The sequence below is a fragment of the Solanum verrucosum genome, unplaced genomic scaffold (assembly GCF_900185275.1).
Source record: "Solanum verrucosum unplaced genomic scaffold, falcon-dt-bn FXZP01000020.1, whole genome shotgun sequence".
NCBI classification, from domain to species: Eukaryota; Viridiplantae; Streptophyta; class Magnoliopsida; order Solanales; family Solanaceae; genus Solanum; species Solanum verrucosum.
In genome coordinates, this window is record NW_026019903.1 from 642,597 (window position 1) to 669,803 (window position 27,207).

General features: G+C 36.6%; 2 protein-coding genes across 2 annotated transcripts in view; both read left to right on the forward strand.

Annotated features, from left to right (window-relative positions):
* LOC125820677 (protein VASCULAR ASSOCIATED DEATH 1, chloroplastic) overlaps positions 1 to 15,530 on the forward strand; it is a 35,521-nt gene extending 19,991 nt beyond the window's left edge. Inside the window, exons 14-18 of the mRNA XM_049500102.1 lie at positions 1,575 to 1,674; positions 13,046 to 13,107; positions 13,198 to 13,243; positions 13,351 to 13,610; positions 15,011 to 15,530. Coding sequence (XP_049356059.1) covers positions 1,575 to 1,674; positions 13,046 to 13,107; positions 13,198 to 13,243; positions 13,351 to 13,610; positions 15,011 to 15,253 — 711 coding nt within the window. The 3' untranslated portion in view covers positions 15,254 to 15,530. The remainder of the gene's footprint in view (positions 1 to 1,574; positions 1,675 to 13,045; positions 13,108 to 13,197; positions 13,244 to 13,350; positions 13,611 to 15,010) is intronic.
* A 2,182-nt stretch (positions 15,531 to 17,712) lies between these two features.
* LOC125820759 (uncharacterized) lies at positions 17,713 to 25,195 on the forward strand. The gene is made up of 7 exons (XM_049500190.1): positions 17,713 to 17,941; positions 20,619 to 20,657; positions 21,202 to 21,339; positions 21,944 to 22,080; positions 22,183 to 22,289; positions 23,168 to 23,262; positions 24,789 to 25,195. Exons 1-7 carry the CDS (start codon positions 17,801 to 17,803, stop codon positions 25,191 to 25,193), a joined length of 1,062 nt encoding a protein of 353 aa, XP_049356147.1. The 5' UTR covers positions 17,713 to 17,800; the 3' UTR covers positions 25,194 to 25,195.
* Positions 25,196 to 27,207: the final 2,012 nt, after the last annotated feature.

Below are 27,207 nucleotides of genomic sequence, written 5' to 3' on the forward strand. Positions count from 1 at the left end.
AAATCTCAAGGGGGTTTGGGTATCAAAGATCTTGCAGCCCACAATAAAAGCATGATGATGAAATGGTTATGGAGGTACGGAACTGAAGACATTGGATTGTGGAAAGAGGTGATCAAAGCTAAACATGGTGAGCATACTCACTGGTCCACAAATGTCTCATCAGATGCATATGGAGTTGGTCTATGGAAAAGCATCAGTAAACTTTGGCCAGATTTTGCTGGGAACGTCACATTTAGAGTTGGCAATGGATCTCACATCAAATTTTGGAAGGATATATGGTTGGGAGACACAACTTTGGGTGAGGAATTTCCAAGTTTGCACCTCATTGCAGTGGAACCAAATTCTACCATAGCATCCAACAGATCAAACGACACTTGGGACCTAAGGTTCAGGAGAAACCTAAATGACTGGGAACTTAATGACATATTTGCCCTCTTTGCCAAATTGCAGCCTTGCTCCTTTTCACCCCAAGAGCCTGATAGATTGAAATGGGGTAACTCAAGAAAAGGTCACTACACAGTCAAGGAAGGGTATCACAGCTTATGCTCAAGGAACTCAATGATTGACAAATGGCCATGGAAGCATATATGGAAGACCAAATTACCTACCAAAGTGATCTGTTTCTGTTGGACTGCACTGTATAACTCATGCCTCACACAGGATAATCTCTCCAAAAGGAAACTCCAGCTTGCTAACCGATGCTATTTCTGCCACAAGCACACAGAAAATGTCAATCACCTGCTACTGCACTGCCCAGCTGCCTCAGACCTCTGGAATATGTTTTGCTGCTTTTTTGGTCTTTCCTGGGTCATGCCTTTCTCTGTTAGGGATGCTCTTGAAAGTTGGAGTTCACGGGATGTCGAGAAAGCCACCAAGTGTATGTCGATGATGATTCCTGGTGTTATCTTTTGGTGTTTATGGACAGAGAGGAACAAAAGATGTTTTGATGGAATTTCAACTTCTAGAAATCTTTTGCGAGGCAGATGTCTAGTTAGCCTTTTTAGTTGGTCCTAACTGACCCCTGTAAATAATTTAGAACTCTTCTTGGATTTTGTTAGCTCTATAGCTTAGAAAGAGGCTACAAATCCTTTTTTTTGTGTGCTTAACTGATCTATCCTTGTAAAGCTTGCATCTTCTTGATGCCTTGAAATGAATCTACTTACTTCATCAAAAAAAAAAAAAAAAGGATATAACCACGAGAAGAAAATATCTATGAGCGAAGAAGAGCAGATACTTTTCCGCTGAGCATTTGTTCTTGATAACATTATTGAGTCTATAGATCTGCGTAATTGGTGTGTGTTTCACATCTAAGCCTATTCTGCTGCCTACGCTAACTGTAATCCCCAGTGTTCTGTCTGGCCTTTATATTTTCTAGAAGTATTGTAGACTGTCAAACAATGTCTTCTTTTGACCACAATTATTTTGAATATGTTTATGCTTTAGGATTCCTTTTGTTTTAGGAAGGGTGTGTGTGTGTGTGTGTGTGAGTTGGGGAGAGGGGGCTTATCATTGTTGGTTATGTCGAATTTTCTTATTTATTCTTTGTTGCTCATAATCTCTGTCTTTTACATTAGGCTTTTTGGGACGTGAAAAGGGATGAGGATGGACCCGAAGGAGGCTGCAGTATGAAGGTTTACCTAAATGTGGTATTTACAAAGAAAACTATATTTAGAGGTGCACATCCTTATTTTATTCCTCATATACCTTCTTTAAGTTTTAGTTCTGTAGTTTCCAAAAGAAATAGCAGGTGTAATATTTTATTCCTCATATACCTTTTGAAGTTTTTTTTTTTTTTTTTGAGAATGGTAAAGTTGTATTCATCAGCAATGAGGGTATGCTGGCAACCAAACAAAAAAATTCCAAGGCGAAGTAGTCATGATTACAAATAGCCTAGGAAATCTACTAACTGATTTACATCATCTATACCCTCTTCTTTACACCAAAAATATAGAGTATTAATGCAGTTTTCTTTAACTTTCTGCATTGGGTTAGTAATATTCTTAAAGCACCTATTGTTTCTTTCCTTCCAAATTGACCACCATATGCAAGATGGAACTAGATTCCACCATTTTTTCTGTGTTTTACTTCCCCCTCTTCTCATCCAACAGTTTAATAGGTCAGCAGTATGCTCAGGCACCACCCAAGGATCTTGAATAATGCTTTGAAACAGATACCATATCTGGGCAGTCACTCTACAGTGAAGGAACAAATGATTGTTTGTTTCCTCCTTCTCATGGCAAAAGAAGCACCTAGAAACAATCTGAAATCCTCTTTTTTTCAGTCTCTCCTGAGTCAGACATGCTCTTCTGCACACTAACCATGTGAAACACTTTATCTTGGTTGGGGTGTTGGATTTCCAGATTTGTTTCCAAGGTCCAGCAATCTCCCCCGGCTGTGTTGCCAGGTCTCTTTTGTACATTCTTCCAACAGAGAATTCCCCATCCCTATCATGTTTCCATCTGATTGCATCAGGATTAGTGTTGAGTCCCGGAAAATCTTCCAACCTCTGCAGTAAATTGGCTACTCTATCCACCTCCCAGTCATTTAAGAGCCTCCTAAGGGTTATATTCCACCCTTGTTGAGACCACATCTCAGCAATAGATGCTCCAGGGTTGTCACAAAAAGAGTACAAATCTGCAAAGTCCTCCATGAGGGAGTTCTGTCCTATCCACTTGTCTTTCCAAAAAAGGATCCTAGTCCCCTCACCCACCTTGTAGCATATGTTCCTCGTTAGTTTTGGCCACAAATTTCTGATAGACCTCCAAACTGAGACCCCATAGGTGCTGGTCACAGTGTTGGATGTCCATGAATCAGTTTGTCCATACTTGCTAACAATAACATCCTTCCACAGAGCTTGCCCCTCTTTACCAAACCTCCATAGCCATTTTGACAGTAAACACCTATTTTGCAGACCTAGATTCTTAATGCCAAGACCTCCTGATTTCTTGCTTAGTTGGGCAGTTTGCCATTTGACCAAGTGAATGCCCTTTCCTTCCTTGTTGCCCAGCCAAAGAAAATCTCTCCTTAGTTTATCCAATCTGTCTTCCACCTTAGCAGGTAGGGGGAAGAGAGACATAACGTAAGTAGGGAGAGCATCTAAGACAGAATTGATCATTGTTATTCTTCCTCCCAGAGATAGGTATTGTGTCTTCCAGGTGGCTAATTTTTTCTCAGTCTTCTCCACAATTCCATCCCATATTTCTAATTCTTTGTGGTTGTTACCCAATGGCATCCCTAGATATGTAGTTGGGAGATTTTCCATCTTACAACTCAAAATATTTGCTAAACACTGGATGTTAGCTACGTCCTTGACTTGAAACATGCTGCTTTTTCTCCAGTTCACAGAAAGCCCTGACACTGCCTCAAAGATTACTAATATTATTCTGATGAAACACACCTGCTCAGCCTTGGCCTCACAGAAGATCACAGTATCATCTGCATACAGTAATTGGCAAATTTGTAGATCTTCCCCAGCTTGGTTACCCACTTTGAACCCTTTTAACCATTTCTTCTGAGTGGCCACCCTTATCATACTATTGAGTCCTTCCATAGCTAGAATAAAGAGGAAAGGAGAGAGAGGATCACCCTGCCTCAACCCCCTTTCTGAGGGAAAAAAACCAGCAGGTTCTCCATTAATCAATATAGAGAACCTGACAGTTTTAATGCAAAATCCTATCCACTTCAGCCATTTCTCTCCAAACCCCATTTGTCTCAGGATGTTAATAAGGAAATCCCAGTTCATATGATCATAGGCTTTCTCAATATCAAGCTTACACATGATTCCTGGGGTTTCACCTTTAATCCTTGAATCTACACATTCACTAGCTATTAGAGCTGCATCTAGGATCTGTCTGCCCTGTATGAAGGCCATTTGATGTTTGTTGACTAGCTTGCTGAATACTTTTTTCACTCTTTCTGCCAGAAGCTTGGCAAAAATTTTATAGACTCCACCAATAAGACTTATTGGTCTAAAGTCTCTAAGTTCAGTTGCCCCTGGCTTCTTTGGAATAAGGGCCACATAGGTGGCATTGAGGCTCCTCTCAAACTCTTGTCTTTCGTGAAAGTGGTTTACTGCATTCATAAAATCAAACTTAAGCACCTCCCAAAAACTCTGAAAAAAACACATGGGGAAGCCATCAGGGCCAGGTGCCTTGTCACTGGCACATGACTTGATGCACTTCAAAACTTCAGCCTCCTCAAAGTGAGTTTGCAACCAATCTCTTTCTTCCTCAGTAATAGTTTCCAAGCCTTGCAACTTAAATTCCGGTCTCCACTGTTCAGTCTCTGTGTACAACTTTTGATAAAAGTTGATGATTTCTCCTTTAATATCTTCTGGATCTGAGATAGAGTTTCCTTCCACCACCAAAGTGTCAATAGAATTAAATCTTTTGTGAGCTGTTGCAACCCTATGGAAAAATTTTGTGTTTTTATCACCTTTTTTAAGCCATTGTATTCGAGATCTTTGTCTCCACGCTATTTCTTCTTGTTTGGCAACCTCCTCAAATTCCATGGCTAGATGAACCTTTTGGAGTAGTTCATCCTCTGAGAGTAATCTCAGCTCCTGCGTCTTTTCCATCTCTGCTAACTGTTGGAGGATTTCCTCCTTTTTACGTTTCCAATCATTTCTATGTGTCATTCTCCATTCTTTCAATTTTTGCTTCAACATCTTTAGTTTAACAGCTAAGATGTAAGAACCTGTGCCATTTATATTGAAAGACAACCACCATTCCTTAATCTTATCAGCAAAACCGTCCACCCTCAGCCACCATTGCTCAAATTTGAAATAGGACTTATTCAAATTCAGTTCCCCACAATCAAGCATGATGGGGTTATGATCAGAACCTATTCTGGGCAGCAAGTTCTGTTTGATCCGAGTGAAAGATTCATCCCATTGAGATGAATATAAAAACCTATCAATTCTGGAAGCTGAGCTATGGCCATCTCCTCTTCTCCAAGTGAAGGATCCCCCCAAAAGCGGGGGGTCCACGAATTCCATCGCATTTATCCATTCCGTGAACTCCTGCATGTCCCCTGTTATTCTGTGTCCTTCTGATCTTTCATTTGGGTACCTTGTGACATTAAAGTCACCACAAGATATCCACGGGCCACTGCATACCTCCTTGATGATGCTCAACTCTTGCCACAACTCTCTTCTAGACACAGTATCACAGGAAGCATACACTGCACTAAGGAACCAAGTAAGAACTTGGTTGATGCCATCAAATTTTATTGTTAGACTCTGGTTGGTAGTTGACACGACTTCCCCTCTCCAATATCTCTTGTCCCACATTACAACTATCCCCCCACTTCTACCCGTTGCATTCAGATGACACTCCCCCATCCACCTGTTCTGCCACAACTGCCTAAAAACATGAGTTTCCTTTTCTGTCAGTTTCGTCTCTACTAACACATATATATCTGCCCCCCATTGTTGTATTATTCTCCTCACTAACCTCCTCTTATATTCACAATTTACCCCCCTCACATTCCAGCTGAAAATTTTCAGCTTCATTGATAACTGGCTGATGTTGTCCTCCCTCTACTCCTTGGCTCACCTTCTTTAAATTTAACATGGAATTCCAGGTTCTTAATCTCTTTTGGAGTGAGTTTCTTACCACTGGTGGATGCAATAGATGCTGCCTTTTGTGTTAATTCACCCCTTTTTTGATCAATTCTTAAAAAAAGATCAAAGGCCACCTTATCGCAGCCTTCAAAGGCAGCCCCAAACAATTGGCTGAGCTTTAGGACATTTGACTGGACCCAAAGAGAAGCTTTATCTTCAATTTCTTGCTCCGAGAGGGAATCATTGATTTGGAGAGGCAGTGGTTCTTCGAAGTTCGTCAATTGCCCAACTCCTTCATCACCTCGAGGTCCCGCTTCCCTATCAGAATAATTAAGACTTTCCCCTCCCCCATATTCCTCAATAATAGCCACAGGTCTGTTCTCCCCTCCATTGAACCATCCCCTCTCTCTTTAGCACATTCTAGGGGTCCAGGAGAGAGGCTTTCCAGCATGCCAAGTTCTTCCTCAGAGAGACATGGTCTCGGTGAAGGCGTAGCCTCTTGCCCGAGAATATCATCGATGAAAGGCTCTGCTTCAGGAGTTTTTGAAGTGTGGAGACATTGGACTTCCTTCATTCCTGACTCTTTATTATTTTTTAAATGGCCCAAAAGGCCCAACAGGCCCAACTGCTCTTTAATTAAATCAGGCCCCATCTTTTGAATTAGGGCAACCACGTGCCCTTCAGTCAAAACCGCGTGGTCCTCTTTTCTTTTTGAAATAAAAGTCTCCTGCAAGCCTTTGTCCGCATTGTACTTTCCATTATCCAATGGGTAATTGGTCTGAGAGGTCCCCATCAAGCTTGATTCACCTCGAAGGGGTTGTTTCCTTGCTTCTCGGTGTTCGAGGACTTTATCACTGCTGGGCCTGAACCTCGCCGGAGCTTCACACCATACTGGCAAGGTGAACGTGAACTCGCCGTCGTCGACCTCAACTGTTGTCGGTATCTCTTCCATAGGTCCTCTGACTCTAATCCGAGCCCATCTCAAGTGGTTTCGAAGTTGGGTTTCCTCTTCTGTCTCCAGCCACCCGCCACACTGGTCTCCTATGTCTTTCATTACTTCATCCGACCATAGTTGAAGAGGGAGCCCTAAGATGCGAATCCAAAACCAATCAAATTTCTTTTGCATCGGAATGGCCCCTGTCGTAGGGGACCACCATTCTAACTCCATGCAGTGATTATTTCTCATCCATCTTCCTGCTAGGACATTTTCAGCATCTCGTCTTGATTGAAATTCGAACAGAAACTGGATCCCATTCAAATCGAAAATTTGGATGTTGAAAATGCCCTGCCAATTCTGATGAACCCATTTTCGAAGGTCATTGCGAGTTGGGATCTCGTCACAGCCAGGAAAGCATCCCACCAGACTTCTTCTCAGCGGATCTGTATCATCCTCGTTGTTGTTCTTCTCCAAAGACTGTAATGAATAGTTTGCCGACCATCTATTCCTAAGGATTGCATCCTTGTAACTCCCCTTTCCTTTGTCCCCTTTTGTACTTGTTCCCCCTGTATTACCATTCAATTTCTGTACCTGTTTGGTATCATTAATGAAAGGCTCAATTTTTTGCAATACATTGGTCCACCCTTCATTAAATGCGTTCTCCGGAAGAATAATCACAGATCTCTCCTTTCCATTAACTGTAATAACAGACAGAAACCTCCCAAACGTATTGAACTTTAGATTGCAATAAATATGTGTAGTCCTATCTCTGCATTTCCAAGCTTTAAAGGATTTTCCTTTGATATCTGAAGCCTCCTGAAATCTTTCACACAGCCAAAAAAGAGCAGCTCTGCTAAGCTTCATCCTGCGCATATATAATCTTGCATCCTCCACCCATTCAAACCAGGTTCCTGAAGGGAGATGTGACTTTGTCAAATCATAAGACTTTCCCCCAAGTCGGAAATAGATCCTATCAGCCATCTAAAAGAAAGAAGATGTGTGTCGTTTTAAAAAGGGAAAAGAAAGGATTAGGTCTCCGGTGAAGGAAGTTCACCGGAGGTGGTGTAGCTCAGGGCCAGAAGGGTCCCTAAGCTTTTACCTAGGGAAACGTGCCTGGGAGCAATTTTAAAATTCAAAAGACCGACATATATAGAAAACATAACTCCATTAGGATGTCATTTTGTGGTCATATACCTTTTGAAGTTTAACTTCTGTAGTATACAAAAAGAAAGAGCAAGTGTGATCAAATCTTGCTGCAATGTTAGGAGGCACTGAATTCTGGGCTTTGGGTATCATGCTTTTATTATTTCCCCCCCTCCTCCTATGCAGGGTTTTTCTCCAACTCATCAATAAGTTATTAGTTTCATGAAGATATCTTGCCTTCTCCTCATCTTCAAAAAACTCGAGCTTTTGGTGATAAATTAATCAAATGCTTCTATATGCTTATAGGCCTCTTTTATTCAAATGGCTTCTTCTTTATATCTCTTTATTGATTTATTATTTGGCTCATAAGAAAATTTTGGTTGGAGCATGAGAAGATGACGATTATATAAATCAGTAAATAGAGAGAAGAAGTAGAAAACAAGAACTACTGGTATCAATACAATATTAAACTAAAAGCAACTGCGCTCAAGGGCCACCTAGGAGTGCGAGACATTGTATTGTGTCAATGTGGAAATTGAAAAGAAATGACCTACGAGTGTGAGACATTGTATTGTGTCAATGTGGAAATTGGAAAGAAATGCTTGATTGTCGCACATTCCAAATTATTTCAGAGACCATTACGATCCCAAAAGACGTTTTTCCCATATCCTGGGCTCTCCTTATCTAGGAAGATGTGTCTAGGATCTGGTAATCTATGATTGCTTCTTTTGGTCGGCCTGTATTAACCTGTGCTTTAGCAGGCATATTATCTAACTTGATATTGGGATCTGGTTCTTTGTTTTTTCTAGAAGCACAAAATGTGGTTCCCTTTCACTTTTGGATTCTTCTTGTCATAGTCAAATTTGATGAAGCTGGATAAACAAGACACATATTGCCTGCTTGTCTGTGCTTGATAGATTAGTCAAATTATTTCATGTGCTTAGTACACTTATGTTGATAGATTCGTTAAAATATTGTTCTATAGATGGTACATAGGACTTATCCTTTCAGATTTTATTAGTTGGTCGTTCTGATTTTGACTGTGAAATGTTGAGCAAATATATATAACCATTTGCTAGTGCCCTTCCTTCAATTGAACCTTAGTTGTGTTTGGTATATCTTTTTTAGTAAGTAATTTCCAAGAGTTTATCTTATAAAGTAGAGGAATTATCTCACAACTTGGGAGCATCTCAATTGAAAAAACACATAGTAGCATCACAATTATTTTTTTGAACAGGTAACATTTTTGTATATTAATAACAAACTACACAGGGTGTGTAGTCCCCCATATTTACATCCAGATGAGCAGAAAAATGAGCTCCTAGTCCTTAATCTTCTCATAAGGAATCTAGTACATCAAAAATTGATTCCGACTCTTCCCTTAAGCTATGTTTTTTACACCAAAAAAAGAAAAGCCGTAAACATTTCATCTTTAGTTTCTTTATACTAATGGCTTTGTCTTCAAAACAAACTTGGTTTCTTTCTCCCCACACAGTCCACCGAATGCAAACTGGGACAATTTTCCATCTCTCTTTCTGATTGGAAGGATTGGTACCACTGTTCCAGCATTGCAGCACCTCAGAATGCTGTTCCTGGCATAGTCCAGCTAATGCCCCTCAAGTAAATGAAAATCTTCCACAACTGGTCAGTCCAACTGCAGTGAGGAAAGAGATGATAGATTGTTTCTGCTTCCTTATCACAGAGAAAACACCTTGAGCAAAGATTTAAACCTCTCCTCGTGAGTTTAACTTGTATGAGTACAACTTCTTTAGCTAGCAACCAAGAGAAGCATGCAACTTTGTGGGGGTTCTGAACCCTCCAGATCATCTTCCAAGGCCAAGTCCCACTCTAATTGTTTGAGGTTGTGAATACCATGGATGATGTTTTCACTGTAAATTTGTTTTGCTTTCCTTAACCATATCAAGAAATCTGGCTCAGTTGATGTTCCTTTGAACTGTTGTAAAGTACCAAAAAAGCTTGCTAGTCTATCAATTTTCCAATCATTTAAAGCTTCTGAAACTCAAGTTCCACCCCATTTCACCCCAAACCATTTCAATTGTTGAGTTTTCTTGTTGATTGAGGGAATATCTGTCCTTGTTCTATCCACTTATCATTCCATAGATCTACTTTTTTTCCATTACCAATGCTGAACATGGTTTTTGTTAGCAATTTGGGCCACAAGTTCCTTATGGATTTCCAGAGATTGACTCCATACGGACTATTGCTCACTTTGGTATTCCATCTTCCATCCAAACCATATTTCTCCCTGATTACCTTCTTCCGTAATGGCTGGTCATCTGAGTTGAAGTTCCATAGCCACTTCATTATTAAACTCTGATTCTGGATCTTCATATTCTTAATTCCAGCACCTCCATTCTTCTTGCTGGTTAGACAAGACTCCCAATCTACAAGATGTATTTTATTCTTCTCACTGTTCCCATCCCCAAAGAAGTTCATTCTTAAGGAATCCAACCTTTTCATCACGATTTGTATAACACATACCACAAGCAAGGCAAGGACCGATGAAAATGGTTGGGAATGACCAATCACCATGTAGATTTTGCGGAGGTAAGGTCTTATAATATAACCCCCTTCCTGTATGTATTGGATGCCAATATCCGTGCCTAACCCCCCACCCCACCCACAAAGACAACAACAAAATAAAGCATTCTGAAACAAAAGAAAACAGAAATAGGGGTTGGACAGTTGTTTTATGTCAACATGAAAAACTTCGATAGATGCATGGGAAATTTCCTTTATTTCTGATATTGATTTGTAAGACCCTGAGCAGGATATAGCTATTTTCTGGCTATCTTCCTTCAGCCTTAGTTGTGTTTTATCAGATTATGTTTCATCTTCTTATCATCCAGTGTATGTCCTTTAAGAAGGAATTATCTGTTGGCAAGGGTTATTATGAGGATCAAAGCTATACTTTTTGTTGCCCAAGTTGGAGTTCAAAGTGGGTTAATCTAAAGATTCCTCATTAGGATCTTTGATATTATAGAAATTTGGGTTGGGTTAGGCTCTTTAAAGTGTGTTCCCGTGCCCTCAAACTATTGACATGATGGAAAAACAGATAATGTTTCATCACATGGCATGACATGTAATGATGGAAAATGCAGCAAGAAGTTTTTCACCTAACGACATGACATGTGTAGCAGTTTTGGCTAATGAGTATTGACATATCAAAATTTGAGCAGGGTGAAATATGACAGTAATTTCTGGAAATGTTGTGGGTTTGATGTGCATTTTACTATACTTTCGTGTCCTGTTGGTTGTTATTCAGAAAGTTCAAATATGAATAATTTTTTTTAGAACAGGTAAGATGGTGTATTATATCACAGTATTATGGAAGCCTGGCACTAAGCTAGTGCCAGGATAATTCGCAACCCTTCTGTACCAAAACAAAAAGAAGGTTTTCTCTGGAATGAGCTCCTATTCCTGTAGTGAATCTATGAACTCAACATGTTATTTTCATCTTTAACATTTTTGCATTTTGTAAATTACACCAAAAGGCCAAAAGCCATAAGCAATTGGATGTAATCTTTGGAACAGTCTTCGTTTTCCGTTCTGAGGCATCTATCATCCTTCCATATAACCCAGCAGAGACATTTTGACAGTGTCTTCCATACTTTTTGCACTGACTTCTGTAATCCTTCAACCCCCCAGGTTGTCAATAGATCTTTCATAGTGAATGCCACTACAAAATGAACTCTAAATAGATTGAGAACAAGCCCAAATCAGCCTTGACGCAGGGCACTGTATAAAAAGACAAGTGCTGCTTTCCTCTGCACTGTTCCACAAAAAACATCTGCGGCAAATATATAGTCCTTTCCTTTGGAGGTTTACTTGAGTGAGACAAGCATCATGTGAGGCTAGCGACAAAAAATAGCTGACTTTATAGGGCAGTTTCAACTTCTATAATTGCTTCCAAAGCCAAACTGTGCTTCTGGACCCCCTTCACTGTTAAGAGCCTTGCAACAGGAATAAACTGAGAAGTGTCCAGTGTTCTGTGTCATCCATAGTATAGTGTCAGATACTTCTTCATTCAATGGTACCTTCTCTAGATCATGCAATAGTAGAGCTGTTCTCAGAGCTTCCCAATCAAAACAATTTCTGCAAAGTTCTAAGCACTAATTATTTCCATTCCAAGAATCTGAGACTAAACTACCTGCATTCGAAGGAACCTGTCGATATCTTAATACTTGATACTGAGTCATTAAGGGGGCGTGTCCTAACCAAGTGTCTTGCCAAAATCTAGTGTGTCTACCATTACGAAACTTGATCTTTGTGTTTACAACAAAATCACACCATAAGCTAGATATATGCTTCCAAAGGCCTAAACCATGAGAATAGTTAAATAGGACCAGTGAACCAGATGCTTTGTTCTCCAAATTATTCAGATATGATCCTTCTCCACTAGCTCTCATTTTCTTTTCCATATCTCCATAGTCATTTCATCAATAAGCTATTGTTATGGACCTTCAAGTTTCTGATGGCGAGATCCTCTTTCAAGAATCACATTGTCTCCCACTTCATCAAATTAATAGATCCTCTTATCTTTATTACCACCCCCACAAGAAACTCCTCCCAACTTTATCCAATCGGTTTCTCACACTGACTGGCAAAGGAAATATGGACATAAGACATGTAGTTAGAGAATCCAAAACACTATTGATAAGCACCACCCTACACCCAAGAGATAAGTATTGTCTTTTCCACATAGCAAGTCTCTTTTCACATCTCTCTCAATCTCTTTCCACACATGTTTCTCCTTATACCTAGCCGCCAATGGCATTTCCAGATCTTCTGTGGGTAGTTCGCCAATCTGACAACTCAAAACATTTCCTAATCTAGGTAGGCTTTGCTCCCCATTTACTGTGAACAGAGAGCTTTTTTCCAGATTTATCTCAAGACCAGAAATCATTTCAAAAAGTAGTAGGATCATACCTAAGATATTTCAATTGTGAAACTCCTCAGTCGCACATAATATAAGTGTATCGTCTGCATACTGTATGTGGGAGATTTTCACTCCAGTTGACACAATGATATTTATTACTGAACCTTTTCTCTGAACACTTCTGGATTAGACACTTCATTGATATCAACAGCTGAGAAGTTTTCATGCTTAATGGATGAGTGTCAGTTTCTGATCTTTGGCACTTGAAATTTAAGCCCCGACTCTCCATTTCGCAACCCCATCAAAGAGTTAAAAATTGTGACGGGAGCTAGAAAATGAGGTTGTGGAGGGGGTAGGTATTGTATCTTGCGCATATCGTGGGTAGCTAGCTGTGTATCCTTGTTAGTTTGGCTGCTTAAGCAGTTACAGAAAAAAGGTAATTTATGATGTTCACCTTATGAGAACTTTTGTGTCGCTGCTAATTGCTTGGGAATCTCTGCAGGGAAGATAGTGCAGTCTACAATTGATGAATGTCGAGCCTTGTATGTCACATGGATTGCCCTTGTATATTCCTCTTCCTCTACAATTTCTTCTATTTTCAGTTTGCAGGATCTGTAAAGCAGATTAAAAGATTGACGTGGGATTTTATTTCAGGCGCATGATGAACTGTTGAAGCAAAAGAAGTTAGAGAAGGAAAAAGGTAGTGCTTCTGGAAACCTCTTGCATCACACCTTTGGCTATTTTATATGTTGGGCTATACATTCTTTGGTTCCAAGCTCATGTTATCTGATTAAATTATTCTGTCAGCTGATGGTCAAGCTGCTATTGTGGTAACAAGTGCTCAGCCGAAAAAAAGTTATGAACATGTAGAAAACTTAGATGAGACAAGTAATGAAATCAGGTCACAAATACCGCCGCTCAACCAGCAAGCTGCAGATAGCAGTACTGTGTCCATAACTTCCTTGTGTAGAGATTTCATGCTCAAGTGTTCATCATCTTTGAAATCTCAGAGCCATGTTTCCATTCTTATAGTGATCACCATTGCTGTGATACTGATTCTAATGCAGGTATGTTTCTCAATTTGCACTCTTTATCTGAGAACTATGTTTTAACGAAATTGTTACCACAGATTGTTCCTCTTATGATATTAGTGTTAAAAATAACTGAACACTGTAAACTTATTTTTGGTCTCATTCTTTTTCTTGCTTTTCTGTTTAGCATCAGATACTCTCTGTAAACTAGTCTTGGCTCAGCGGAATTCACCTTTCAATGTTTAAGATAGCAATGCAGACACCCCGCCCTTACCATTTTAATTGATATGGGTTGACTTTCAAGGTTTTAACAGATAATTGTATTGGTCTTGTAAAGGAGTTAAAATAATTTGAATTGTGAGGAAGTGTAAAATGGTAAACCAAATTACTTTTTGAAATAATATAAAGTAGCATTTTTTGGCTATGTTGCTCGGACTCTTCAAAAATGTTATCGGGTGTGTGTCGGATCCTTTAAAAATAGTGCATTTTTGAAGGATCCGACACGGGTGCGGCAACATTTTTGGAGAGTCTGAGCAACTTAGTTTTTTGGCGACCCAAGGTATATGACCTAGTGTTCAATGAAGTGCGATGATGACAATGAGATCTCGGGTTCAAATTCTAACGGAGGCACTGATTTTCCGCATTTGCCTTAGCATTGGGGGATAAATTTTCCCAGTATCTATGATGGGTGGAGGTAACACGTACTCGGTGAATTAATTGAGGTGCGCGCAAACTAGCCCTGACACCAGCATCATAAAAAATAAAATAAAATAAAGTAGCTTTTATTGAAATGTTACTTGCACTTTGGTTACTTCTTTTTCTGGATTGCTTTGGACTGTTTTTCCCTGAGCAGAGGGTCTATCGGAAACTGCCTCTCTACCTCTGAGGTAGGGGTAAGGTCTATGTACCAGTGTGTATGTTGTTATTTGAAGTGAAGGGGAAAAAAGTTAAACATATCAAAGTTCAAAATCATTGTTTTGACAAATGAAGGTAGAAACTTGGTCAATAAATTGAGACGAGTAAAGGGAGTGTAATTAGCTGAATGTTACAGGAGTGTAACAACTTTAGTTTTCAAAAGTAAGTTAAGGGCCCACTTTGAAGGGAATGACCAGGTGATATTCTAGTATATTTGCTCTGGCCATCTTCTATAAATGTAGTTAGATGCCTGCCCTTTTCCACCTTGTTTTGATGTCTGTCTTCTGGAAAACGGTCAAAAACTAGTGTCAAGAGCTTCAAGCCCAGTCTGGCTTTTGTTTCACTATGTCAATTTTCGTCATTGCTATAACTTTCTTGTTACATTGATTTTTTTCTGTTATGAGTTAATTGGTTTCCACGTATGATGGATCTGCAATAAATTGACCCCTTGATTGTGTAGTCAAGATGATGAAAGATAAATTTACTGATTAATCTTTTTGTCTCATCAAACTTTGTTGCAGATGAGCATACTCGTGTTGTTAGGTAGACCACAGCACGTCCAAGTGATATCTCAAGGGGACTCTGCAAATCGACTAGGAGAGACGGGTGTTGATATACTAGGTTTTCTGGATAAAAAGATTAATCATCTAAAAGATGAGATGTTTATGGTCGAAACACTGCTTGACAAAATGCAGCAGGAGCATACACTTCTAAAGACACAACTGAAAGAGTTTGAGCACCTACGGAAGCTGCAGAAAGGATAAATGAGCTGTGTACATAGATGCTGCTACTTCTTTTGTCCATTTTTATTTTCTTTCCTTGGGTGAAAGGCTTGCATGTTGTACATTTTTCTTATTTTGTGTTTTGGACATTCATGTACATCTTCAATAACTACATGATTGTACTATCTACGTAAATGGTAAAATAATTGTAATTATGTAACAAATACAAGCCCCCTAAGAGCCTTTGTATCATGTATTGAATAATCTTTTATTGAGAATGGTAAAATAACCACACTATGATTTGAATAATTATGGAAGTAGGACCTATGGGCCTATTTGGAATGTCATCCTGGTAATTGGATTTTAGTGTAATTGAGTGTATGTCTTATTTGGTTGGCAGTGTAATTACATGGTCAATAGGTAATTGAGTGTAATTGACAGGGTGTAATTACACTCTCCAATTCACAGGGGAGGCTGTGAACTGCCGATAATTTCAAGTTGATTATTTTTTAATTTCTTCCTTTTATTTCTATTTTTATTTTTTCGTTTTAATGTTTTTTTTATTTTTATTGATTGAAATTCTTTTTTATTTTTATTGTTCTAATATTTTCTAAAAATATATATTTTTTATATTTCATTTCCTTCTTATTCTTAACCTTTACTTCGTATGATTCTCTATTATCTAAAACAAATCATTAATATAATTTTGTTAGTATTTTAATTTTTAAATTAAAGTAGAATTCATTTTTGAGTAAAGTTATGGACTTACGTTTTCCTTTTCTTTTAACTCATATTCATGTATGTTATGTTAAATTTTTTGTTTTGAATTCAGAACTTATGTTATATTTTTAATTTCATTTGTTGTAAGAGTATTGAGTCGATATTTTACATTGCAAACTACTACTTTTTTAAAAAAAAGCTAGACTTGATAGATTATCTTTTTTGTCAAATGTTTTATAATTTTATGACATGATATATATAATATTAATTTTTTTTGACAAACATGCATTTCATGATATTCACAGAAATTCTGTATCGTTAGTTTTTTATGATTAATTTAATTAAAATATACTAAATTGAAAAAATATAAATTAATTATTTTTTATAATATTAGTTAATATCATATGTTTATTGATTAATATATTTTCAAAAGACTATATATATCTTAAATATTCAATTTAATATCATTTATAAAGGCCTTTATTTGTCTAATATAAATTTTTAATTTTAAATAATTAATTTTTATTTTTAAAATTCAATATAACCTTATGATTACACTTGTTCAACCAAACAGTACATGTGTAATTACACTGTGGCAAACAAACAGATAGTGTAATTAGTAGATTGTATAATTACTAGACTGGTAATTACTATCCTAGTAATTATACCAATTTCAATTACCACGTGAATAATTTTGCATATTAAATACCGTAGGCATGAAAATTATATGTTCTAAACGGTGAGAATTGTCAAATTTGTCCTTGTACTATGTAAAATTAATCTGTGGTTGTAGTAAAAAATATAATTATGAGGCTAGTTGAATAAAATCTTTCGATTTCTGCTAATTCTCTTCTTGTTGTACCATGTACATGATGATAGCAGTGAAGTGTTGTCAGCGACAACTGTAGTTAAGAAAATACTCAACAACGACTGTTGTTAAGAATACACTCAAAGATCGAGTAATCCAACTTGATAGCAAGGTTGATCATTTGGACAGACAAGTGTAGACTATAACAAAAATGCAGAATCGTTGGACTAGAACGCTCGACCTCAAGGAATTTTTCATGCCTCAATAATTTTATTTTTCTTTCTTCTCAACAAGAATGAATGTAAAGAATGAGGAGAAGAGTTTATATAGAGATTTTTAGTAAAATAGTTTTAGGAAATTAACACTTTTTTTTGGATGGTTATTACCTATTGTATTGTATTGTTAGTTAAATACAATGTTTATTTTGATTGTTACTTAAATTTTATTGTATCATATTATTTAAATTCATTGTTAGATAACGACGAAAATATTGTAATGACCGATTTGGTGTGATTGTGTCGTTATCATAATTTTTTCTCATTTTATCTTTATTATTTAATAATCATATTTCGTCTTTTATCCTACCTTTTCATAATAACTTTATCCCATACCCTACTTTTTTTTTCCTAGGTTTATAGTTCAAATTATGAATGTGTGACATTATGCAACGATGGAGAACGATGCAATCTATCTAAACACTGTGCTTATTAAAATAATATAATATAATACAATACAATACGATATATAATGAAATAATACGCAACAACCATCCGAACAAAGCGTTGGAAAAGTCCACTTTCAACTCTATTTTCTTTACTCCATTACGTGCAAGTTTTTTAATATCTGAAAAAAGTTCGAAAATACCATAAAGCAAAATAAAACCTTCTCCTTTTTTTTTTTTTTTTAACAAGTAGCTCCTTGAAAATAAAGGGAAATTAATTTAATATGGACTAAATTTGTCTTTGTTGAACATAAAGTATAGTTGAAGGAGCTCCACCATATATATATTTTTGTGTACAAAGTTAGCAACGCTCACCACCGCCTTTGCCACAGAGCCAAACATGGCGGAAGAAGAAGAAATAGTGGGAGAAATAGAAGCATTACAAGCTGTTTACGGCGATGATTGCTTACTCCTACAAACTTATCCTCCTTCGTTTCATCTTCATATCAAGCCTCGTACTGCCGATGACTCTTCTCAACAGGTTCTTTCTCTTTCCAACCAAAATTATTTCGATTCTTCAAACAGCTGATTGATCTTTGTGCTGGAATCTTTATATTTTGTGCTTGCAATATAATTTTGTTGTGTCCTGGGACTTTTGTTATGAGAATTGGTAGTTGGGGGCAGCGGGCAAGTTTTTTTTTTTGGTTAATGAATCTGGCGCTAATTTGGTAATTGTGATAGGAGAGTGACATCTTAAAATCTACTAGCTATTGAGCAGAGAACTGAATGTGTATAAACCCCAATTTGAAAACTGCTACTTCTCTATTTCTGTGTATCATTCTTGCATTGTGGTTACACTACAAGTCCGATCCTTCAAGTAGAATCTCCCAAATAGAGCAGCAAAAACCTCCCAAAACAGAATTTTATAAAAGAAGGAAAAAATTGTATGATGGAAAAGGAAATACGAGAAAATAATTTTTTTGGTATGGAAAAAGTCCATTCATCATCAAAATGAAAAGAAGTACAAAGGGGAAAAGATCATTTGTCATCAAGATGGGGAAAAATATAAAGACCTCCAAAATATAATAGGAGGATCTTGCTCTTCACTCTGTTTTAGCTACTTTCTAGATAAGGATAAAGTGCTACATAACAACCCAAAGAATGGGGCTAATTCCGAAATATTAGGAAGTACAATAAGTTAACTTCCACTTAAGCTACAAACACCTTGGAAACTTGTAGTGTAGTAGCAATTTAAGAGCTTTAAGTATCGGTTACAGTCATTGTGCATTGATGGTAATATGCCCCTAGTGCCCTTTAAATTCAGATTGCTAATTTGTCATTGCGTGTATAGTTTCCCGTGTAATATATCAATGTTTTCTCCAAAGTGCGAAGCATAAAAACACAACAAGGTCCACGGGTCTTGAACCGACAAGCATTTATTCAGTGCAAGCTTCATTGAAGTGAAACACACATTTTTAGAGATTTAAAAGAAAAAATAACAAATATGATTTTAGTACAAAATAATGGATTTGCACTTAAAATAACTAATTTTAATGTCCCAATACCCCCAATATTTATCAGCTCCTTAAAGCTGAGATTCAAGGAACCAACCGCCTTCCGTTTGGGTCAGTTTGCTCGTCATTATTAGAAGTTCAAACGTCTTTAAAGTTACTGGCTTCACCTATAAGGCGATAATCCTCACTTATCGTCGGTTAAAAGTGACAAATCAATAAATTTATTAAAACTGGCTTTCTCATTAGTCATCAGTTATTGGTCTTAATTTCAATACGTTTCTATCGATTTTTTAAGGGGGCAGCTATCTGAGTCTATTTAATTTTGGTCTTCATTCCATCACCTCTTACAATTGGTTTCACTTCTTTTAAGGTTAACGTATGTTTATTTCTCATTTCTGTGCATCCATTGGAACTGTTCCTTTAAACATTGGACCTCCTAAACTTTAAATTGCTCCTCCATATTCTTTCATAATTTAGTTTGAATTCCTTCCAAATTTGTCGTTGGTCACGTTCATAAGAAATGATATGTCAAGCGGGAACACAATGTAATCCAGATATATCGTTAATTGTGGGGAAATAAAGGGGAGAGGATAAATGAAATGTAACTTGTCAAAAAAAAAAGGAAAAGAAGAGGAGGATATGTCAGAATTCAGTTAAGGACTCCCTTATTCTCCACATGTAGTTACCGCCTACCAAAATGTTTTATTTTTTCCGCTGCGGCATGGAGGCAAGCATATTTGAACACCTCATATGCAGCACTGTCAAAGATGAAAAAACATTGAAAAGTGCCTAAAGTTTGCTGGTCTAAGTGCAAAGAAGCGCTATTAAAAGAGGGATTTTAAAAAAAAAGAACAAAAAGAAAATATAATTCAAGAATAAATAATTCTGAACAAATACAACAATTATAAGAACAAGGTAAATGAAAAATCTGAAATTAAGTGAAATTTATGAAGTAAAAGCACATAATTAAGTTAAAAAACCAACACAAGGTTAGATGCTAAAAGAGTTCTTAATTCTGGTCAAGTGACTAGTTTCTTAGATTAAAAATTTAATTTTACTTTTTATTAAATACAAATCTATCTTTTTACCTGTAATTTTAATGTTTATATGAAGCCCATAGAAATGAGGCACACCTTTACACCTTGATACCTATTCTGAAGTGTGTTTAAGTAAGGCAAAGTGGTCATCTTGAGCATCATGTAGCTTCAGGGTTAACATGGTTGAGATAAGTCTTTGACAACACTACAACAACAACTATGTTTCAATCCAAAGAGAGACGGAGTCAGCTATATGACCTGATCATCTTTCCATTTCAGCTCGTTACAGATAAACCTTTGACAACAATACTTTATGAATCGCCTAGATTGGAAGGTTAAAGCATTAGCAAAATTTCATGTTTAGTCACAATTTGGATAGTGTAAGAAAATGCAGAGGCGGAGTCTGATAGAGAGATTAATGGAGGCATAATATTCTATAAAGATGAGATACACGATTTGAACACAGTGAAGAAGAGAGAACTGGTTTAAGAGTAGTTCGTGTTTCCTAAGGCTGTCAATGTTTTCTGATAATTTCAATGGATCTGATGAAGTGGCATTATACTTGACAGTTCTTTTTCTTCTTTGATTTCCTGGTTACTTTTCATATTGATTATGTTGTATGTTGCTATAGAAAATAGTATCATTTTTACTTTCTCCTGTGTTTCAGTTTGTGGAAGCAATCATAGGAATCCAGGCTGGTTCAAAGGTACTCTGTCACTGTGATCTCTCTCTTTTTTGAAAATGGTTACATGTTATATCATCAGCACCCAAAAAGGGCTGATTTAATATTTACTAGTACAACCCCCCCCCCCGTAATTCTTACAAGGAGTCAAAAAAGTTGATCAATGATTCAGCATTCCTGATTAAAAAAAATGTCCATCCATGATCCTGCATCTTCTACAAACTGTTCTTTACACCAAAAGATGAAAAAGAGAAATGCCTGTACTCTTGATTTTCTGGGTTGTGCTGCTCTTGCCTTCAAAACATCTTGCATTCCTCCTCTTCTAACTTGTCCACAATATGCAAGTTTGAACATCTATCATTGTGATTTATTTTTGGGGGTGATGATTACCATTTGGACCTTGCTGTCTAATTCATCTGCATTTCTTTCATCAAATTTTATGTTTTTTTTCATCTGATAGCTTGTGTCCCATTTTGTGTCTTGGTTAACTAGTTCATGCAATAGCCATACTTGTGTGATTAGACAGGTTTCATATTTCTTTCCTGCACTGATATAATTATTTTGGCAGTATCCTGACGAGCCACCTGCTATTAGAATTGTTGATTCCAAGGGTCTTGATGAGCAAAGGCAAAAACAATTGATAAGTTGTATTTCAGAAAGGGCCAGTGAACTTTCCTCATGTCTAATGCTTGTAGCACTTTGTGAGGTAACCATTGTACTGTTGAGATCCAGTTCGGTGATGGATGCAATCCTAGTTAGATTATCCTCGTTTAATAAAACATAGATCCAGAATCTCAGAACTCACGTTATGATGAATAAGAATAACTATATACTTCGGATCTTTTTTTTTTATGACAATATACTTCGGATCTTTTTTTTTATGACAATATACTTCGGATTTTTTGTCCTCAGTCAAATGAATTCAAAGAACACACTGATGTTTTTGCAGCCGATTTAGAGCGTTAATTGAAAAAGGAGCAAAGTAGATGTAGAATAGAGTATTTATAAGGTTCAGTTTCAATAAGGATATTGAAGTTTATTAGGTTGCAGATGCCAAGTATCTGTCATTTATATTTTAAAAAAAAAATAAAGATCTGTCATTTATATGCTTGATTGATCCTGGATTTTGTTTTAGCTTTATGCTAATAAAAATTCTATTTTTGATTTTATGAATAAGAATTTTCATCAGGGACTCACATTTATAAGCTATAACAACAAAGGCAATGTGTTGCTAAATGGTTCAAATAATTGTTAGAATTTCAGACGTGGGTTTAATTTCCAGAAATTTAATGCTCTGAATGTATCACTAGGAAGCAGTGGAGCGGCTTTCGAGTATGAATCACCCTGATGGAGAGTGTCCGTTGTGCTTGTATCCGTTAGTTGCTGAAGATTCAGGAAGCTCTGAGCCATTTATGAAACTAATGTCTTGTTTTCATTGCTTTCATTGGTAAAATTTGTTGCTAATACCTTTTTATTATGATTACTTTGCCTGCTGGCTGAAAGATTCGTGGTTGCAACTTTAAACTCATTTATTTTTCTTACTGTGCAGTGAGTGCATCATCAGATGGTGGAATTGGCTTGAACTACTAAAAGAATCTGATGCCCCTACAGCTTCTGGTTCTGCTTCATCTTCTGGAAGTATCAGGGATCAGGATGGTCCGTTGCAACGAAATTGATGCCTTAGGATTTGAATTGTTTTATAGCATATGCTACTCCTCTTTCATTCTATTCTCCTGCTCCAACTAGATTTAAAAAAGGTTAACTGGATTTTATTGGGAAGCAAAGGTCTTTAGGATAGTTTTCATCCACACAAAAAAGAAAGAAATAGGATGGCAGATGCATAAAAAAGTTGTGTGGGGCCAACCAATTACTTGTGTTGAACCATGTGCATGTCAACTTTGCTCAGGGACTTGATCTTTTTTACCCAATTTACTTGACTAATGAAATTCTGTAGAAATAATTCATGTATTCACACTCTCTGCATACCCCATCTAGTTGCAAGAGTATTAGCACTTTCACTTCATTAGAACAAGTGTTTGCATCATTTAGTCTTAAGAGGCTCTGCATCTACTAACCCAGGGGCTAAGTCGTCCCCTGTCTCTTCATTCTGCAGAGAGGTTGAGGTTTTTATTTGAGCCTTGTTTTTGTCTATATACCATGATTCAATGATTCAGCTTATTTCCTTCCATTTCTCTTCCATATTTTGCTCCTATATCACTCACATTGGTTATACTAAGTGTTTCTTTTTGCTCGCAAGCTTGGTTGTTAAGGACTAATTTAATATTTTTGTGTTTCATTGTAAAATCCCTCATTTTTTGAGGAGCGGGTAAAGAAATCACTGAATTTTTTATTTTTATGTTTAGGTTTCTAATTTAAATATATTCCAGATGAGTGTTTACAGTTGGGGGTTTTGGGGGACGAACCCAGGGTGAATTTTTATTTTTATCTATGTGTCTTTTTGTGGACATAATATTCCAACATTTCTAGTTCCATAGCTCATTATTTATCTTGCTTGGTGATGTGTGATTCAACAGAAGAATCTAGGAGGAAGTGCCCAGTTTGTCGCAAATCTTTTCTTGCAAAGGACATTGAGCATGTGCTTGACTTTGTGAAGACTCAGCATGCTGTGGTAAGTTGCACAAATATCTTCATTTATTTATAAGTCAAGTCATATCTTTTCTCAAATTTTTAGGTAGGGGAAATACCTTGATTTGCTGAAATATTGTACCAGCTGCTCCTATATATGAATATTCCTGATTTCAACAAAAAAGAGTTCTTCTCCCTTAGTGGGGCAAGGAAACTCCTCACTAGCAAAAAGAATAGCGAAGTGTTGTATAAAACTCCTTGTTGTGAATGTATTTGAGCATCCAAATATAGAATGTCAACATATTGGTGGAGTTACCTAAGGCCTTTATAACTCTTGTGGATGTTCTTGTGTATCCGATGTGATTATTATTTATCTCTAACAACCTCCTCCTCCAATTTTTATTTGATGAATGACTTTTTTTTGAGAACCAAGTGTTAGCTCATTGATTAGTTTCCATATCCTCCCTTTTCTTATTGTATTGATCTTTATAAAACTGTGTAGGTATTGTTGGTAATTAATGGCGAGCGAGTAAGAAGGTATGGGATTGTATGCAACATTTGCCAAAGCATTGAGAAACAGAAAAAAAATAAAATTTGAGGAGTTAAGCATGACTTTGAGTCTCTAGTTGTTACAATTTGAAATCCAATAGGTTGATTTCTAAATTCATCATCAATTTTTGGTTAATGAAAGATTTTTTTGAGCACAAAGTGTTAACTTTTTAATAGTGAAGAGATAGTCTCATTCGAGATGAATTGCTTCACTCTGCTAAACATGATGCTTTTGTTCAATTATGTAATCCTAAAATTTGAAACGTCTGGGTTTCTTCTATTTGAGGGTGCTGAATAAATGGTTAAAATGTCAGAGACCTTGAGCCGGCAAATCGGAATTTATTGCATCCTGATCCTGGGAAATGATAGTGTTGATGATAATGTAATCCTCTTGTAATAACTGTATAAAAGTAACACATCGATTTGTGTTGCAGTAGCATCACAATCTGTAATAAGTTGGTGTATTTGATGGTCACAATACTTTTTGAATACAGCATTATTATAGAAATATCTACTCTTGCCTTTCTGTAAAAGAAAGACCCTGTTTGAATTTTTGTGCTGAATGATTTTGTGCTCTGTAGCCAGTGGGAGATCTGATAGAGCACGAGGGCCGATAGACAAAAGTTCAAGGATAGAAATAAAAGGCTGATAGGTCTCCATATGCGTAACCACACTTATGGGTTATGGGGATGATAATGAGGATGATAAGTTAAGAGGATGAGACAGTATACACTGCCTCAGTTTTATGTGTGGATTATGGTTCTTCTAAACTCTTTCCTAGTGACTGTTTATGCACGTTTAGTTTCTATATTGAGCTTTGAGAAGTCAAACTGTAAAACCTTTGCCTATTAAATATGGAACAAATAAACTAGGAGATCTGATATGTTAGATCTGAAACAAAGTACAGTTGGTTAGTGCCCCTGGGTACTAAATAAAGTGTTTGTTTTTTGTGGTGTTTTGTTATTTACATTTGAGGTAGTCTGGAAGATCTGTTGATATCTGCTCACTGTTTGAATCCAGACGTCCAGCAGGTTTGAAGTCAACAATGAGGACAAAATTCTTTCCTCAGACTCGGAAAAATTAAGAAGAGAGAAATTTGATGCAATACTGAAACTCCAGCAAGAGAAGGGCGGCCTAATTGAAATCAAAAAGCATGAAGTGTTGCGGCCAGGTATTTTTCTTCCACAACCTGCTGCATTACCCTCAACAGCATCCACTGAGGAGGCAAAAGAGCAACAAGAAAAAGATATGGCATTCAACTCCAAAACAAATTCTAGTGGTTCCACAAACAAACCTAATACCAGTAGAGCAAGGAACTCCGGCACAAAGAAACACCAGGGGCACAATTCAAGAAAACAAGTTGCTCAAAGTTCAAGAAAACAAGTCACTCAGTGGGTTAAGAAAGAAAATAGTAATGCGACGTGATATGCAATCCTTAAAAAAAAAAACTTTGAAAGGAAAGAAAACCATTGTTTCTTGTCATTATTCATCGGTCTGCTGACATGATCAATTCTAATATATCAATGTCAAGCAGGGTTAAGTAGTGGCATAATTTGGGAAATCAAGGAAGTTGGCTGATAGGCGGCATCTACTGTTTATTGCGCAGAGTGTCATGATTGGAAGTGATAAATTTCTCATTTGTAAGATTTCTGTACCTTCTATGATATCTTTCTCCAAGACAAAATATGTATTAAAAACTTTTCAAAACAATTACTTCTGTCTTGTAACAGCTCTTCACCGAGTCTGAGGCAATCTGTGCTTTCACTATAAGTTTTATTGTGTCGATGTGACTGGAGAGATAAGTATGACTGTCCTGCAGATAAGGTATATTTACGGTCTTGGATTGGTGATTTATTGTGTTTTCCTGCACTGGACGTTCCCAAAATGGGAACTATTAGATAAATTCAATATAATAGACGTTTGTTGGCATCTCAACCTTCCTTCTCCTTTCTGGGCCTATATGAAAGAGAATCCAGTATTTCTTGGTCGTGAATATCTGAATTGATTGTTTGCTGCTAGAATTTTTTTGGTTAGGTATACCATCCTTTAGGTAGATTTTTTGGAGTGACACTAGCAATTTTATTCATCACATATTTGTGGCAACGATGCAACGACAAAGTTGTTTTGTCACCACAATAGCACTATGTAGTTATATTTCATGCACGTCAAATTAGGTGGTTTAGTGACTCCTCAAAAATATTGCAAAAATATGATACTTGTAGTCTCTATAATTTCATAAGTGGGGTTTGGAAGGAAGGTACCTTGTGAAGTATAAGATTAGACATAAAGGAAATTAGCAATATTCCAAATTAGTTTAGCATAAGATACAACAAAGATTGAAGAATAATTATGAAATACTCAGCATCTTAACTTTCGCCTTTCGGTTAGAAGGGATAATACGTATCGCCATATATACTTAGATGAATATTAAAGATATTTAATATAATTATTGATCTTTTAACTTATCCAATTGAGCTTTTTTCACTTTTAGAACTTGTCAAATGAGAATATAATTAGCATATTTTCGTCTAGTTAACGATAATCTTGAATGATGTCACAGATTTTTTTAAATAATAAAACACAAGCAAGCAGGAATGGATGCACAGTGTAACCTATGGATTCAATAGTTTTTCTTCAAATTTTGCATGTGTTAAGAAATTTTATTAAAATTGTGAATTTAGTTATTATTATTATATTTTAATTTGATATTTTTGAAGAAACACACAAATACTTTCAAATCTTAGATGCGCCTTCTTGTATTTCACCATTCTATGCATGAGATAGATTAAGGGGGAGGGAATCAGTAATGACCATAAATTAATTTATGTGAAGGTTCATGCAATATTAACCAACTTTATGGGATGATCGCTTGCAAGTTATAATTAACCCACAATAGCAGCCTCAAGGATATTCTTACACAATCTTTAGAGTTCTTTATCAAAGGTTTGATGTGAATTCTTTCTTTAAATAAAGGACCTTATGCCTATCTCTCTATCGATAATTTTATCATCCTTCTTGTCAAATGATTTATGGCTTTCACAATTATATATCAAAATATTAGTTATGCTTTGTGTATAATAATATTCATGCGATGTTCGAAATTTATATGAATTTATTAAAGAGGAATTTCTAAGACTTGAAGCCCTATCATTATTTTGACATGTTGCTTTCATTAATTTGATTTTCACCTTTTCTTATTCGTCATCAATATTAAAAATCCAACATCATCTTTTAGTCACTAATTACACTTTAATCAGATAATACTTATCCCATAAAACTCAATGCACCGTCCGCCCCCAATTCCCCTCTATCAATTAGTCCTCTTTAATTAAAAATTAATATACATATATTCTCCCCCCATAACAACGTAATTTCCTCTTTTAGCTTGGGGAAGAGGGCACAACCAGAAATATTCAAAGTAAATATGTTTAACCTTTAC